The sequence below is a fragment of the Juglans microcarpa x Juglans regia genome, chromosome 7S, assembly GCF_004785595.1.
Source record: "Juglans microcarpa x Juglans regia isolate MS1-56 chromosome 7S, Jm3101_v1.0, whole genome shotgun sequence".
In the NCBI taxonomy this organism is placed as follows: domain Eukaryota; kingdom Viridiplantae; phylum Streptophyta; class Magnoliopsida; order Fagales; family Juglandaceae; genus Juglans; species Juglans microcarpa x Juglans regia.
The window spans coordinates 956,478-973,371 of NC_054607.1; the positions used below are offsets into that span (position 1 = coordinate 956,478).

Genomic DNA, 16,894 nt, shown 5'->3' on the forward strand with positions numbered 1-16,894 from the left:
AAAAAAAATATTATAAAGTTAAAATATTATAAGAATATAGTTTTATAATATTATTTTTGTTTGGGAATTTGAAAAGGTTGGAATTGTTTTTTATTTTTTATTTGAAAGTTTGAAAAAGCTGTAATAATTAATTTGAAAATATTGTAATGATTAGTTTAAAAATTTTGTATTTGAATTATGTTTGAAAATAAAATAAGATCAGATGAAAATTATTTTGTATCTCATCTGAAGCCTCAAGCAAGCCCTAAGAGCATTAGCATTGGATTGGCCATCCTATTCTTCAAATTATGACTAATCTGTAGCTTTTTTACTTTTAGCTAATCATTCAAAACTTAAAGTCTACATTGGATTAGTCATCACACTCTCTATAATAATAAAATATTATTATTTTTTATTATTTATATTTTTTTTATTAATTTATATTTTATTTGTATAATCTTCAATAACCTCCAAAATCATATTCATTTTCATTTTCACAATCTAACAATCTATAATATAATAATCTCATATGTATATAGATGATAAAACCTCATATGAATAAAAACCTCATATCTATAATATAATAATCTCAAAAAGTACTTTTAGACTTGCTATAGTTCTTTTCATATTTGAAAAGAAGAATAGATTTACTGTAACTTATAGTTTGGATGAAAACAATTTAGCTAATTCAATGTGGAGTAAATATGGATGATATTTGCTAAATTTAAAGATAAAAAGATATTTAGCTAATTCAATACCAATGCTCTAAGTCTAACTGGCTACCTTGTACTTCCAAGTAATGGGCTGATAATTATTATCTATTTTACTTGTTACAGCCCAAGAGTCCTGGATATTTAAATGATAATGATCTTATTATGGGCTCATATGAGTCATGAACTTTTATATGGGCCTATGATCCTGAAGAAAACATCAATGGACAGAGAGGCCCACGAGCCTTTATATTAGTTTCGACACAATGCTTTTACTGATAGATAGATTTTCTATTTTCTAATCCATTTTCCATGTGACCAACTTTTGTTTTCTGTTAGGTAAATGGGCTGGATCTTCAAAGGTTGAAGACACAATCAGCTAATCTCTTCGCGAAGCAAGTCCTCTCGAGGTTCTTAGCTGAGCAAGCACCTCGTTCAGCCTCTGCCTGGTCAGGGAGGGACCCACATCTGTAGATGGGGGCATGTTTATGGTGGACGCGTCCCCGTATGATACCTGCTCAATATAGTAGCTAGGCTAGCTTAGCTCCAGTTGGAAGATAATCTCACACTGCGACGCGCTCAAAGTCGATTTCCATGAGGCTTTACGCACTCGTCTGGCCTCAATTGCCGTCATCTTGGCCGTCGTATTTAGAGCATGGTGGATAATGTCGCCGTCATCTCCGGTTGCGGACTTGGTGTTGACAAATGTGGTGATATTCACGAGCGATGATTCTCTCCCTTTCGCCGACGCCGTGGCGGTTCGAAGCGGCAGCATTCTCCGCATTGGCAGGTACTATTCCTTCGTTAAGGTCCTCCATTATCAGCATCATATGACTATTTTTCAAGCACATGCGAAGATGTAAATGTTTGTTCATGTCTTGTGTTTTGAAGAAGATAGAAGCATTTTGTAATTAGTTTATTCTTGATTTTGGTGATAATTTATTGAAAAGGTTAAAAGAAGATCATGGATGTTTGGACAGTGAGAATAAGAATTTTATAAAAGGTTAGAATGCTGAATAAATTGTTGTTAGAATATTATTTTTATTTTAAAATTTGTAAAAATTTAATTGTTTGTTGTATTTTGTATGAAAGTTTGTGAAAGTTGTAATGATTAAGCTGCGTTTGGATGTTGAGTTAAGTTTAGATGAGTTAAGTTCTTTATAAATAGTAGTGAGTTGAGATGATGGAGTAAGTTTTGTGAGGTGTACTTAATATAAGTTTAGATGTATTTAGATGTTAAAATGAGTTTAGAAATATTTATGAGAATTTGAAAAAGGTTGTGAGTCTCGCGTGTAAAGAAGTGTTGAATTGAAAAAGGTTGTGGGTCCCACATGTAAAGAAGTTTTGAGTTAAGATGAATTTAGTAATTTGAGAGTTAGATGTTTGGATGTTAGAGTCAGTTTAAAATTAGATTGAACTGAGTTGATCTCAGTAGAGTCCAACAACCAAACGGGATCTAAATGAGAGAATATGAGATGAGTTGGAATGAGTTTTGAATCCAAACCTCCCCTAGAGAATATGATCGAGGTGGAGATTGTATTTGAAATAGTAGAAAAGGGTATCTGGGTATCTTATATGTTAACATTTTTTAAATATTTTTTATTTTAAGAAAAATTAAACTTTCATCCAAACATCTCTTAAACGGTTAAAAAAATATTTTATCTAATCAATTAGTTAGTTTTCCATTAAAAAAACACAAGAATTAAAAGAATTTCACATAAACTTCTCACACTTTTTTTTCGCCAGAATTTTCTACATTCTCCATATTTTTGTGAACCATTAATTGGTTGTATTCGATGAGATTTAGGGGTGGCCCATGCTGGGCAGTCTTCCAGTCTCTTTTTTATTTTTGTTTTTTAAAAAAGTAATGCTTGCAACTTATATAGTAGTTTGAAGGGATTTTGTGTTTTAAGAAAAGAAGAAGAAGAAGAAAGATTTCAAGCAGATTTATTCTTCTAGAGTATTGCTATTTGAAGGCCTTTAAACCACACACCATTCACAGGGCATAATTTGATTTGGAAGATAAATTTGAATCCTACAAATTATGCCATGTGGATGGTGTGTATGATAAAAGCCTTAAAATAGAATTATTCTTCCAATCCCTTAATAAAAAGCAAGATAATCTTGTTTGTGAGAACAAATATGGCGTCCCCATTGAAAGGAACAATTTCAATAAAAAAAGAAAAAGAACAATTCCAATGACTTACAATAAAAGCAAGATAATCTTCTCCCGTGAGAATAAATACCACGCCCCCTTATAAAGAACCATTCAATCATGCACTCAATAAAAACCAATAGAATCTTGTTCAGTTGGAATAAATACCACTGGTAGATGCCTATATTCTAAAGCAAAGCCTTTGCCCAGCTTTTAGAGATGAAGGATAGGCTCGCCCTCTAGTTGGAGTTTGACTCTTTTAGAGAGAGGCAATAAAGTTGTTTTGTTTTCGGTTTAGAGTAATGCTATTATGATCTTAATTTATATCATTCACTTTGTCCTTTTGATGTGGCATTATAATGTGGTGGCACGTGGCTTATTAAAAAAATTAAAACAATTCAAATTCAAAACAAAAATAGTGCCCAAAAACATAAAAAGATGAAAACAAAACTCCTAGATTCACACTCCTAGATTCTTGATGGAACAAGCGTATTAAAGAAGATGCCAATACAAATGGGTAGACTACAATGTCTCCAGACATTGACAAAATTTATTGTCAGCAAGCATAATGGGTCTCGCATTGGAGAATTGGGGAGACTTTTAAAACTCAAGGGAAAGCTTTCAATTTGGGATCTCCAAAATGTTGAATCTGTTAAGGATGCTTTGGATGCAAACTTGAAGGATAGGGATTACCTTGAAGAGTTGGTGTTACAATGGAATGATACTTCAGATAAATTAAATATTTCGGACATTCAAAGAGGTGTGCTCGAAAATCTCCAACCTCATAAAAACTTGAAACGTCTCACCATCAACAACTATGACGGGGAAAGTTTTCCAAATTGGATAGGGCTTCCTTTATTCTCTAATATTACCTATCTTGATCTAAGAAATTGCAAATATTGTTGTGCCTTGCCGCCACGTGGGCAGCTTTCTTCTCTGAATGAACTCGTTATTGACGGATTTGATGGAGTTGTTACAGTGGGACCTGAGTTTTATGGAAATAATTCTTCTACAATGAAGCCATTTGGAATGTTGAAGTCTCTAAGGTTGGAGAATATGTCCAACTGGGAGAAATGGTTTCCTTTTGGTGCTGAAAATGAAGGTGGAGCTTTTCCTCGACTTGAAAAGTTATATATTGTGATGTGCCCCAAGCTGAGAGGAAGGTTGCCTGTACATCTTCCTTCGTTAGTCAAACTTGAGATTAGTGAATGTTCACACCTCGAGTCTTCGCTCCCCATAGACTTGTTCCCAAAACTTACCCGCCTGGATATAATAGGGTGTAAGGATTTGGAATCTCTTGCAGTCTCAGAACAGCATGAACATGATGGAATAACAGACCTCAACAGCTGTCTCCATACGTTAATAATTAATCGTGGCCTCTCACTTATTTCCCTTCCTAGGGGTGATTCGCTCTCTGCATTGAAAATGCTTTTGATCAATGACTGTAAGAAGTTGGAGCTCCCCATGCACCGGCAATATTCATCTCTCAGCAAATTGTCCTTGACAGCTTCATGTGATTCTCTCACATTCTTTCCATTAGACCTATTCCCAAAGCTGAAGAGTATCGAAATTTACGGGTGTATGAATCTGGAATCTCTTGAGCAACACGGACGCGATTCAGTGATATCACAAATTAAAATCCATAATTGTCCTAATTTTGTATCTTTTCCGAAAGGAGGATTGCGTGCCCCTGCCCTTACAAAGTTTTCAATAGGAGGTTTTAAGAGTCCGTGGTCAATGCCGGATAAGATGCACCTGCTACTTCCGTCTCTTCAATCTTTGGAGATACTAGAATGTCCAGAAGTTGAGTCGTTTCCTGAAGGGGGATTGCCTTCCAACCTGAAGGAAACTACGATCTGCAGATGTAACAAACTCAATGAGAGCCGGATGGGATGGGGTTTACAAAAACTTTCATCTCTTCTATCTTTGAAAATCGATGGCGAAACAGAAGATGTGGAGTCTTTTCCAGGGATAGGGTTGCTGCCCTCCAGCCTGACGCATCTTGGAATCTATGAATTTACACATTTGAAATGTTTGGACAATGAGGGGTTTCAACACCTCACTTCTCTTCAACAACTGGAGATCAGTGGCTGCCCCAACCTCAAGTACATGCCAGAAGAGGGCTTGCCTGCCTCCCTTGACATATTAAATTTAGGAGACTGTCCTGTGGTGAGAGAACGCTTGCAAAGGCCAGCAGGAAAGGAATGGCGCAAGATTACTCGCGTCCCCAACGTATTCATTGGTAAGAGCCCCCCGACTTTTAACCATTTATTTACTGTTCTATTTTGCCATTGCCAATTGTTTTGCTCACTTTGGAAACTTTCTTTGGTACCCATCGGTTCCGCCCATAATATCATGATCAGAGATTTGGGATCGGGGAGATCTGAGCACTTTGTACATGACCGGCATTGAACAATCTCTTACAACTAAACTGCCCAGCAGATGTATGGTGGCAAAGACAGATGTATTTCAGCTTTATACGGCTGGGTACCTATATATATATATATATTTCTCTCGTCTCTTTTTCATATATTCTGGGAGACGAGGGGATGCAGATCAAAACACTGGAGAAAGGAAATAGGCAAAGAAAAGGACCCGCTTGATTCCTAACAGCCTTGCTATCTGTCCTAATAAGTTATGAGCCTAATACATCAGGTACTTGAACAATTTTCAACCATCTCTATTATATATTTTTTTTTATCAATCTCTCATAATACTTTTCCACTCCGTTATTGTTCTGTTTGATCTGATATGCTTATTTCTCTTTTTGACAATTTGTTTTCCCAACCATTTGCATAGGCAGTTCAATTGTTCACCTCTCTTGAAGACTTGTGCACCTCTGTTGCGCCATTCTTTTGTCTTTGCCATTGCTTCTTCAATAAAGGAGAATCGAAGATATACATCTAAAACAGGTGAATAAGTCCTTGTGAAAAAAGTACATTCACAACAGGTGACTGAATGAAGGGAGGCAAAGACATATTCAGCTAGATTTTACATTATCCGTATATTCCTATCACTTTCTCCTTATGCTTTCTTTCTCATTTCTCATTTCTTTTTCATTTATAATTTCCCAATATTATATTTTTTTTTCCATTTTGTTTGATAAATCGTATTGAAAACTTTTCATTTACAGCATTTAGAAGATCTAAGAGCTGCGATTACAGTACATCAAGCAGAGGTGAGCATACATATGACTCTGGTGTCACGGCAAAAATCTTGACATACACAATTCATCTTAACTGATTGGACTTAGATGCATCAACATGATTGCGGGGAAATCTTATCATCAACTCTTAAATTTGGTCAGAAAATGTGGGTTTGGAATTACCAGTCAGTATATTTTCTACTCAAAGCTGCTACGTGAGAACATGTAATCAGAGGATTTTCTCGTGGCTAATGTGGGATCCATGTCAAGGTGACTCGTGATGTTAATATCCAGAGGGCACTACACCAATTTGAAGCTACTGCAATTTCTAATCCCATCAACTATTAGAATTTATGGATGAGAAAGCTGTGTGGGTTGAAACATTCGAGTGCATTGGATTGTGAAGTCATAATGCGAACCATTCAGTTTCCAAAATGAAATCGGTCAACCATTGGGACAGTCATACTTAAATGTTGATGGGAAATCTGAGTGTGTTGTGATGCTGATATAAATTCTGTAACAAGTTTTATTACTTCACAATGTGGTGAATAATGTACAAATACCATGGCGGAGGTAGGAACTATTTTAGATGGCTTGTAACTCTGTATGAAGTTTCACTTGATAGTGATACAACTTGAGTCCCATTCACAAGTTGTGACCATTTGGTGGAAAGGAAATGGCCTGGTATGTGCCCTATGCGGTGAGTGACATTTGTGACAGGATCTTGTATAGTCATGTGTCGAGGGAGGTCAATTTAGTGGCTGATTATGTTCCTTTTGCTGTTGCGTTTTCTTTGTTTATATTCTTCCATTACTGCTCATCTGATACTTTTGTTTTGTAATGGATTGTTTTGTCTTGCTAGTTTTGTTTTTATGCCTTGATTTTGGTCCTTTTGTCATAATTTTGTACCCACCAAGCTATTCTGGTTTATATCCGGTCTTCTTTTGCAACAAATTGAGGTGAAGTAAAAAGTAGTGAGAGTAGTTCAGGTATTCTGTGAATAATAGTGAAAAATTAATGATAGAATATTGAATAGTAGTGAATATAAGTAAAAAATAAATGAAAAGTAATAATAAAATAATGAATAGTAGTGAGATATTTTGAGAGTACTTGAAGTACTCTTTAGTACCTAAACCTAACTGGATCAGGATCAGTTTGGTCTGTGCAAATTGGGTTGCTCCATTACTATGGGACTTATGAGCTGTAGAACCTTTTATTTTCCTTCTTAAGGAATATAATCATTAAGATATTATAGTGAATTTTAATTAATAATTATATAAAAATTATTTGAAATAAATTACATCATTTGATTTTATTAGGCTCCGATTGAAACATGAAATTGAATTGAGATAGTTGTTTATTTTTTTTAAGTTGAATTTAACATCTAAATATACAGTTGTCTATTTAACTTAATATATTTTTACATGTATGACTCACAATCTTTTTCAATTTCTCATAAATATATTTTAACATTTAAATATATCTAAACTCACTTTAGATGAACTCTATAAAATTTATTTTATCATCTCAATTCATTATTATTTATAAAAAAACTCAACTCAACTCGCACTTAAAAATTATGACGAAGACGAGTGGAATGAATAATCATAAGAAAATAGAAAATATTTTCAATATTTTAATTTATGGTAGGCTAGCTTACCTCCACTTGGGATGATATACACAGGGAAAGATCTCACGCTGCGATACTCTCAAAAGTCAATTTCCATGAGGCTGTACGCACTCGTCTGGGCCTCAATCGCCGTTGTCTTGGCCGTCGTATTTAGAGCATGGTGGATACCGTCGCCGTCATCGCCGGTTGCGGACTTGGTGTTGAGGAATGCGGTGATATTCACGAGCGATGACTCTCTCCCTTTTGCCGACTCCATGGCGGTTCGAAACGGCAGGATTCTTCGCATTGGCAACCATTCCTTCGTTAAGGTCCTCCATTATCAACATCATATAACTATTGGTCAAGCACATGTGAAGATGTAAATGCATGTTCATGTCTTGTGTTTTGAAGAAGCTAGAAGCACTTTGAAATTAGTTTATTCTTGATTTTGGACAACTTAGTGATGATAATTTATATGTTCACATTTTTTAAAATAAGACGGTTAGATAATATGATTGGGTGGAGATTGTGTTTGAAAGAGTAGAAAAGGTGCATGTTATATGTTCACATTTTTTTTAAAGAAAAATTAAACTTTTATCCAGACATTTCTAGGGTATGTTTGGGACAATAACTTTCCCAGACTACTTCACTACTAATATTCCACTAATTTACAAACAATTCATTGCTATTCACAAACAGATCACTACTATTCCACTAATATTCACAAACTAGTTAGTTTATCTAATCAATTAATTAGTTTTCCATAAAAAAACTCAAAAATTAAAAGAATTTCATATAAACTTAAAAAAAAAAAATCTCACTTATTTTTTTCAAGAATTTTCTAAATTCTTGAGATTTTTTTGAACCATTTGTTTGTGTTTGATGAGATTTAGGGGTGGCCCATGCTGGGCAGTCTCCCTGTCTCTTTTTTGTTTTTCATTTTGGTGGACAGCTTATTATGCTATCTACTTATTTATATTGATGTAACCGTTAGTTGTCTCATAAAATCGATTCCTAGATTGGTACTTGTAGGTTATACGAGTATCTAGTCTCATCACTAATTATATCAATACAGGAAGTGGCAGGATATGGGACTAAACACTTGCATCTCGGAGGAAAGGTTGTGGTTCCTGGATTTGTAGATTCCCATGTGCACTTGATTTTTGGTGGACTCCAGGTTTAGCAGAAGCCTCAACCTCTGAATTGATTCTGCTCCCAATTTATATGCTATATTTGTCCTTTCCCCCCTAACATTTCTGTGATGAATGGACCAAGAAGAGACTTTCTATAATTAGAGTTTGTATTACTTCCGATGAATCTGAGTTTTCAGCTAGAGAACTAATTATAGGATGAAAACCACTTTTGCTAAATCAAAATTATCTTTAGATGATATGCTAAAACCATTTGTATTTTGATAGTTGTGTGTATGGGCGTGCGCACATGTGTGTGAATAAGCCAGATTGTTGATGTATCTATCGTTCCTGTGACTTGGTGTGTGTATGATAGACTTGGTTTATAGTTAAAATACTATCAGGCACTCCATATTTTGCATTAGCAGACAACTCTGGCTTTAAGTTTAAACTCCTAATGGACAATAATATATGCCTTGCCTCTATAACCAATCAATACCATTGCCACTACTACTAAGTTACACACAAACATCTTTTTTTTTTTGTATAGTTAAGTTACACACAAACATCTATGGGACTTTAATTTATTATATCCTTCCTGAGGGCATTAGGAAGCAGAATTTCTGTCATGTCTTTTGACTTGAAGAGATGTTATTAGATCAGAAATAGCAGTCTCAAAAGATGACTTTTTTTCCTCTATTTTTTTTTTTTTTTTTTGTTTCTTCCCCTTCCCCCATTGGTATTTGGGCTGCTACTTATAAAATTTTCTGCCATGTTTATCCCAAGATTTTAGCTTCTTTTGTGATATGATCTTTATTTCTACAAATGGGATCCAAATCTTTATGTTAAGCTAAAATTTCATGAGTGAAAAACAGAGCATGCGGGTGGACCTGCGGGGTGTAAATCGGCAAGATGAGTTTGCGAGAAGGGTCAAGGAAGCAGCGATTAGTAATATCCCCCATCCTTAAGATTTCTGGAATTTTGACTAATGAGTATGTAGTATTATGACATAAGCATGTAATTTATTAGATTTTCTAACTAGTGATGATTGAAGAGGGTTGTTGATTAATTTATTTTTCTTATGCCTTTTCAAGCTCATGCAGCTTTTCCAAATGTTAATGTTTGACCAAAAATTTCAGATGCAAAAGAAGGTTCTTGGATTTTGGGCGGTGGATGGAATAATGATCTATGGGGAGGAGAGTTGCCAGTGGCGTCTTGGGTCGATCATATTACACCTTACAATCCTGTAAGCAGTGACTTCATTTGTTTTGGCATCTAGGATGAAAACTAACCACCAGAGTGATGTGGACCTACTTAAAGTATCTTTATACACAGGTTTGGTTGTCAAGGATGGATGGTCATATGGGCTTGGCTAATTCAGTGGCGCTAAAGTTGTCTGGAATTAGTAATCTATCAGAAGATCCTGAAGGTGGAACTATCATGAGAACTGCAGGTGGAGGTAATATCAGATATCATTCAATTGAGTAGAGATGCTTCTGAACTGCTCAAAGCTTCTGGTTTATTGAACTGGCATGTTGGCTATAACCTCAAGTTTTCTCTTACATATCAAGTTTTAAGTCTCTTGAAGCTCCCTTATTATGTTTCCTTCCTTTAATGTTTTAATCTAGACTGCTACTTATGCCACTCAAATAATTATGGTAGTTGAATAAATGGCCAACCCCTGATGTTGTGCACCAATTAGTGTTGCATGTTCCCTTACCACGAAATTCTCCCTTGTTTGATTTCTTCTGCTTCAGTTAATCTGATAGTAGATGAAGTTCCCATATTATGGATTCTACACTCAAATCTTATATGTGCCACGCAACTAATAAGAATAAAGGTCTTACACTTAAAAAAAAAAAAAAAAAAACTAATAAGGATAAAGGTCTTATAAATGCAATGTGTCGACTTATGGCTTAATGATGTATGTTACTTCAGTTGATCTCAAGATTTTTGCATGTTTAAATACGTTGATACTGCTACAATAAATAACTTGTGTTGTGTATTTAATTGTCATACAGAGCCTACTGGATTGCTGATTGATTCTGCTATGAAACTTCTCCTACCTTGGATTCCCGAGGTCTCTGTAAATGAAAGGAGGGAAGCTTTCCATAGAGCAAGCAATCTTGCCTTGATGAGGGGTGTGACAACAGTTGTTGATTTTGGGAGATATTTTCCTGGGGTGTCACCGGAGCTTTCTTGGGAAGATTTTGCAGGTCTCAGTTAGAATCTCTTGGACTCATACGATAAAAATGGAGTCAAAGTCAAAATTACCAAAATTTTTATAGAATGTCATGCAATTTTTAAATGGCTTTATTTTGAATAATCATTAAAAAAAATACCATGAAAGGAAGCATTCAATAGATTAAGATCCATAAATTGATAAATTGGAGTCAGAGAAAATAAAGTGATAATAAAAAGAACCATAAAAAAAAAAAAAAAAAAAAAAAGATTAGAATCCATGGGACAACCAAATGCTCCCTTTAATTGATTGATGAATTTAATTTAGTCATGACAAGATAATTATGTGTTAGAATATAGGGGCAATATTGTACTTTTCTTTTTTAAGTAGTAATATAGAAACCAGCCAGTCTCTGCTGTTTTTTCTCATTCTCTTTTCTCAATGTATGGTTCCAGAATTTGTAAGCTGGTCTAATTCTATATTTTAACAATTAATATTCCAGGGGTGTTTTCATATGCAATAGTATATCATGATGATAATACCTTTTAACTGTCACGCACTTTTTCCTTTTTTATAACTCTTACAGATGTATATCAATGGGCTGATGCTACTGGGAAGATGATGATCAGGGTTTGCTTATTTTTCCCATTGGAAACATGGACACGTCTTCTTGTATGACTTTCGTATCATTGCTGCTTGGAAGAAGTGGTTCATTACTTAATAATATTTTCCTACGTTTTGCGTGCATGGCTGACAAACTGGTATAATGTGCTCTTTATACAAATGAGCTAGAAAACAGGCATCAGGAACAGTTTCAAAACACAAATATACTTTTCCCCTCTGGTTTAGCTCTGTTTATGCCAATGTCATTAGCATACATGGTTGTGGATTAATCAAGTTCAAGAGGTGTCAAAGTGGCTCTTCTGCCAAAAGATTCACCCTATCTGATGATATGAGGGAAAAACTTTTATTATGTTTTAGCATTATATTTATTTTCTAATGTCTCATGTGCTGTGTGTGCGCTTTCGTTTTTCCATTAATTCTACCGTGGATGTTGTGGTGTTGCTGCTTTGGTTATTAAAAGTTAGAAAATTCTATGTTGTTACTTGATCAGTTGGATCTAGTGAAAGAAAATATTATTGTTTTCTTGTTCACAAGAAACATGATCCTTAAAAAATTATAAAAAAAAAAAAAAAGGCAACATGATCCTTGTGAGATTTTTCCTCCTTTATCTTCCTAATGTAATTGTTACTTCAAAATTTTTATTTGTACTGTTTCTCACTAAGTTTTCCAATTCCCACTTAGGATCTAATTGGAAAAATGGGCCGCATCATAAGCCAGTGGATTTACTTGGGTGGTGTAAAGGCTTTTGCTGATGGGTCTGTAGGTTCTAATAGCGCACTGTTTTATGAGGTGAGAACAGAAATGTGTTGGCATTCATAGACCTTTATTTATTGCAAGTCCATTTATGATTTCCACTTCCATGTGTACTTGGACACGCCTTTTGTGTCGATTAATAAAAAGTTTTATCACATATAAAAAAGTGAATTTACTTCCATATGTTTTGTATTAATTTGGGAAGGGGGCTCTTGAAAATCCTGAGCTTGGGAGACAGAAATTAAGGGATATTGAGCATGGCTTGTAGCTTTTAGTTATCTTAGCTAGTTGTCCTGGATATCAACTAAAACTAATGTTGGGCATGGCTTGTTACTGACCAGAGAAGCTAAGTTAGGTGACTTTAAGCCACTTCATCTGTGCCAGTTACGAATTTTATAGGAATTGATTTTTTTGTCGCTTATACACTAAGTTATTTATCTAAGATGTGCTCTTCTATGGTGTAGCCGTATGTTGATGAGCCTCACAATTATGGCCTGCAAGTGACAGCAATCGAAACTCTTTTCAACATGACTCTATCATCAGATAAATCAGGCCTACAGGTCTTTCCTTTTCTTGCAAAAACCACCATATATGTATTTGTAGTAATTGGCTTTACCTTCTTTCAGGTTGCTATTCATGCTATAGGTGATAGGGCAAACGACTTGATCCTGGATATGTATGAGTTAGTTGTTTCTACAAATGGAATGAGGGATCGAAGATTTAGGGTAAATTTTATGGCTTAAGACATGAGAATTATCAGCAATTTCAAATATGTTTTGTTGCAAATACTAAAATGAAGTTCCTTTTGACAATTATTTTTTTCCACAACTGAAATAATACTTCAATACTTTCAGATTGAGCATGCCCAGCATTTGGCACCTGGGGCTACTGCTCGATTTGGTCGACTAGGGATTGTTGCTTCAGCACAGGTCTCTTGTCTCAACTGTCATTTAGGCTCTCTTGTTTATTTCTTTTTACTGCGGGTGCTTGCTATTTTTAGTTTGAGTTAAAATTTCTGGATTAAGGTGCACATTTAACAACGTTCTGTACATCTTGGTGAGTTTAGTTATTGGAATGTGTGGTTCCTTCTTTTAGTTGCTCTTGTGCTTAAATTTGGTTTTATCAGATATGGAGACAGTTCAAAGTGCATGCAAGTATCTTACAAGTCTTTAGAGGGAAAAATATAGAAAACAGAAAGAAACAAGAAGCTTCCTTTGATTTAAAGGCTTATCATTGTCCCAAAATTTAGTCGTTGCCAGATATTGTGTCATGCCCCTTTATAGTATGATATCTGTCCCCTTTTTATATTTTCAGTCTTACATTCCTGGATGGAATCATCTCAAGTAGATCAATTCGTCTCTGCTGTTTTTCCACACTTCACTGGGGCTTCTTGCTGCTCAAATCAGAACTATTTGACATAATAGATCTCATCTTGACCATATTACTGATATCCTACAATATTCGTTTCCACTTCTAATGAATTTGATTTGATGATTGCAAATTTTGAACAGCCAGACCACTTGTTAGATGATGCCGATTCTGCTACAAGAAAACTTGGTATAGACAGGGCTCAAAAGGGATCTTATCTGTTCCGGTCACTTTTAGCCAGCAATGTGCAGTTGGCATTTGGTTCTGACTGGCCTGTAAGTATTATGATGCCCATTCAAATTAATGGATATTATGCTTACGGTGCTCTAAAATTTTTCTTAAATTACATAGTAATAAGTGAATTACTCCCTAAATAATTAGGTCAGTGCCGTTGTTTCAGGTTGTAGATATTAATCCTTTAGGTGGGGTCAGAACAGCTATGAAGAGAATACCTCCTGCTTGGAATGATGCTTGGATTCCATCAGAGTGCCTTACACTGAATGATGCATTAAAGGCGTAAGCAATATTGAAATATCTGATCGTTCGAATATTTTCAGCTTCTTCGTGATATACAATACTTGTTTGTTGATGTGTGTTTTGTCGTTTTTGTCTGGTTTTTTTTATTTCCCAGCTGATCAGTGTCCTTTTTCATATATTTCAAAGGGACTACATGAGAGACTTGCACGCCCCGCCTTATATCTAGCATTACTAATTATGTTTTGACATGAAAATCTTTGCACTATTACGGTGTGGCAGGTACACAATTTCAGCTGCTCGTGCATGCTTTCTTGACAAGGAGTTGGGATCTTTATCTCCTGGGAAACTCGCAGATTTTGTCATACTATCTACTGATTCGTGGGATCACTTCGCTGCAGAAGGGTCTGCATCTGTTGAGGCAACGTATGTTGCTGGGCTACAGGTGTATCCTTAGGTTGGAAAAGGACCGATTCATTGCTTTCCGGCCACTTCTAGTCCACATGAATTGCCGCACAGGTACACTCTGGTTGTCGATTTTCAAGATACAACAAGAATTGACGCCTAGTTTTTTTCCGGAGACATGCACCTCATCTTGTATCTTCAATTGTGATATAATGTGAACTTGCTTGACTAGAAAAAAGAGTAAACTCTATATTTCTAGCAAAAACAATACCAGACTTTATTACTTAAGGTTCAAAGATGTTGAAAGGTGATCTTCTCATGAAGTCCAAACTCCTTAGAACTTCAAACTCGAGAGTTATTAATTAATAATGAAGAAACCCTATGAAAGTGGCCCATCAGTGAAGCACACCACCTTCACCTTCTCGGGTAGGGCTCAACCAAAATTAGATATTCCTGGTACTTAAATGCACCCCAAAACAAATAATTTCCAACTCTACATCTATAAGAGGCACCGAACCTAAACATTCAGCACTTGTCTGGAGGTCTCTCACAGCCTACGAGGTTAGATTGTGGGAACAATAAATACAACTATAAATATCATTATTTTAAATTTCGTACTGTACCGGCTGATACGGCCGAAATGAAAAATTTCGGCCATCCGGCTGGTACAGGTACTATACATGTTCTATACCAGCCAAAATGCTGACCATACCAGTCGGTACCGGTCGTACCGGCCTGAATTTCGGCCGGTACCGGCCGATATTTCGGCATGTGTTTTTTTTTTCATTTTTTCAAACTATAAGCTTATTTTTTAATCTCCAATTCAGACTAGACTATTTATAATTTTTATATATATGTATTTATATATAATTTATTTATATATAGACTATTATTTTAAAATATAATTTATATATATTTATATATATAATTTATTTATATATCAACTATCCCGAAACGTTATCCCGAAACGCTATTCCGAAACGATACCGGTACCGAAATATTTCATTCCAGTGTCTTGACCGATACGACGTCCGGTACAGTATTCAAAATATTGATAAATACAGCAACAGAATCAAATACATGGTAATAGTCTCACAGCTTGGTCCTAATTTGATGAGAGTTTTTTCCTGTAAAACTGGTAAACCTGAGTTAAGGTACTTAAAAAAAAGATCTATTTTATTTTATTTTTTTATTATTTCTTTAAAAAACTGATCAAATAATTTTTTCCTTCATCTTTTTATTATAATTTGTTGGTAAAACCATATCAACACCAACAATTTTTATAAAAATATGTCATATCATATATACATATACAAAAATAAAAATGTCAAAACACATTTGAACAATAACAAATAATAAATTTTGAAGATAAATAAAATATTTTTAAAAAAATTAAAGTGAGATAGAGAGGCTGCCACTCCCCACCTAAGCATGGTTGGAGGGGAGTCAGGGGACCCCCTACACCGCAATGCAAGGGGCGGTGCAGGGTCCACTACCACCCCCTCCTCCTTCCAAGGAGGTAGGGGGTTGTCCAAGCTAAGCTAAATTATAAGAATTATTTTATCTCTCAATTAAAAAAAAATAGTACAAGTTAAAAGCAATGCAATTAATATTAGGGTAATAATAAATACTTAATCATCGGCCCCAAATAAGTTAAATAAAATATAAAACCAAACCCATTTAGATGCCTACCCTAGGCTATATCCTAATTCCTATGGACATGTAGACTGACTAATGGGACACTAACCTTAAACTGGAGACTTTTTTTTTTTAGGATGTATCCTATCCTATACAGTCAGGAAAGAAGTAAAAAACCATTTTTTCTTAGTCCAATTTAAACGAGAATAACAGTATTACCTCCTTAAAAAAAAAGAAAACCCCACAACCATAAATGATCAAACATAGGAAGGCATCAATGCATGCTATCTTCTTCCAACGCCAACCCAAAAGTATCCTATCCTATACAGCCACGAAGAGAAGTTAAAGAACCATTTTTTCTCAGTCCAATTTAAATGAGAATAACCCTATTACCTCCCAAGAAAAAACCCACAACCGTAAATGATCAAACATGGAAAGGCATCAACGCATGCTATCTTCTTCCAATGCCACCAACCCCAAATAAACCTATAGTCATGTTCATTATTGTGTTATCCTATATCTCATCATAGCCATGCATGATATAAGGATATTTTTCTAATTATAAATCTGTATATATATATATATATATATATAACATAATATTAATGTTTTTTAATGATAGTAAAAGATGTTTCCATAATATATAACTAAATTTGCAAAAAAAAAAAAAAATAATGTCAACTAAACTCAATAATATTGTTGGCAGTAAGGTTGTTTTGGCG

General features: G+C 35.0%; 2 protein-coding genes and 1 long non-coding RNA gene across 15 annotated transcripts in view; 2 read left to right on the forward strand and 1 right to left on the reverse strand.

The window, feature by feature from the left end:
• LOC121240997 overlaps window positions 1–5,464 on the reverse strand; it is a 31,939-nt gene extending 26,475 nt beyond the window's left edge. The window contains exon 1 of the long non-coding RNA XR_005935619.1: window positions 5,336–5,464. This is a non-coding gene — a long non-coding RNA (uncharacterized LOC121240997). The remainder of the gene's footprint in view (window positions 1–5,335) is intronic.
• On the forward strand, window positions 1,246–14,832 carry LOC121240992 (protein LONG AFTER FAR-RED 3). 4 transcript variants are annotated; one of them, XM_041138530.1, is made up of 14 exons: window positions 7,669–7,927; window positions 8,674–8,775; window positions 9,604–9,676; window positions 9,868–9,974; window positions 10,064–10,187; window positions 10,750–10,944; window positions 11,497–11,582; window positions 12,216–12,323; window positions 12,752–12,847; window positions 12,914–13,012; window positions 13,142–13,216; window positions 13,799–13,930; window positions 14,056–14,171; window positions 14,412–14,832. In XM_041138530.1, the coding sequence occupies exons 1-14, from the start codon at window positions 7,715–7,717 to the stop codon at window positions 14,584–14,586; spliced, it is 1,701 nt and encodes a 566-aa protein (XP_040994464.1). In that variant the 5' UTR covers window positions 7,669–7,714; the 3' UTR covers window positions 14,587–14,832. The 4 variants fall into 4 exon arrangements, with proteins under 4 accessions (XP_040994465.1, XP_040994463.1, XP_040994464.1 ...); XM_041138531.1 differs by lacking the exon at window positions 7,669–7,927 and adding an exon at window positions 1,246–1,498 and having other exon boundaries at window positions 12,752–13,012; XM_041138529.1 differs by having other exon boundaries at window positions 7,668–7,927; window positions 12,752–13,012.
• On the forward strand, window positions 3,308–16,767 carry LOC121240990 (putative disease resistance protein At3g14460). 10 transcript variants are annotated; one of them, XM_041138521.1, is made up of 4 exons: window positions 3,308–5,499; window positions 5,644–5,756; window positions 5,978–6,022; window positions 6,152–6,615. In XM_041138521.1, exon 1 carries the CDS (start codon window positions 3,346–3,348, stop codon window positions 5,254–5,256), a length of 1,911 nt encoding a protein of 636 aa, XP_040994455.1. In that variant the 5' UTR covers window positions 3,308–3,345; the 3' UTR covers window positions 5,257–5,499; window positions 5,644–5,756; window positions 5,978–6,022; window positions 6,152–6,615. The 10 variants fall into 10 exon arrangements, with proteins under 10 accessions (XP_040994455.1, XP_040994454.1, XP_040994453.1 ...); XM_041138520.1 differs by having other exon boundaries at window positions 5,644–6,022; XM_041138519.1 differs by having other exon boundaries at window positions 5,978–6,615.
• The last annotated feature ends 127 nt before the right edge of the window (window positions 16,768–16,894 follow it).

Bases quoted from the DNA above. Each gene is read 5' to 3' on its own strand.
- LOC121240990 (XM_041138526.1), top strand. From the start codon at position 3,346: ATGCCAATACAAATGGGTAGACTACAATGTCTCCAGACATTGACAAAA.
- LOC121240992 (XM_041138529.1), top strand. From the start codon at position 7,715: ATGAGGCTGTACGCACTCGTCTGGGCCTCAATCGCCGTTGTCTTGGCC. The intron at 9,975-10,063 runs GTAAGCAGTGAC...CTTTATACACAG, and splicing joins ATATTACACCTTACAATCCT to GTTTGGTTGTCAAGGATGGA. The intron at 10,945-11,496 runs GTCTCAGTTAGA...TAACTCTTACAG, and splicing joins TTCTTGGGAAGATTTTGCAG to ATGTATATCAATGGGCTGAT.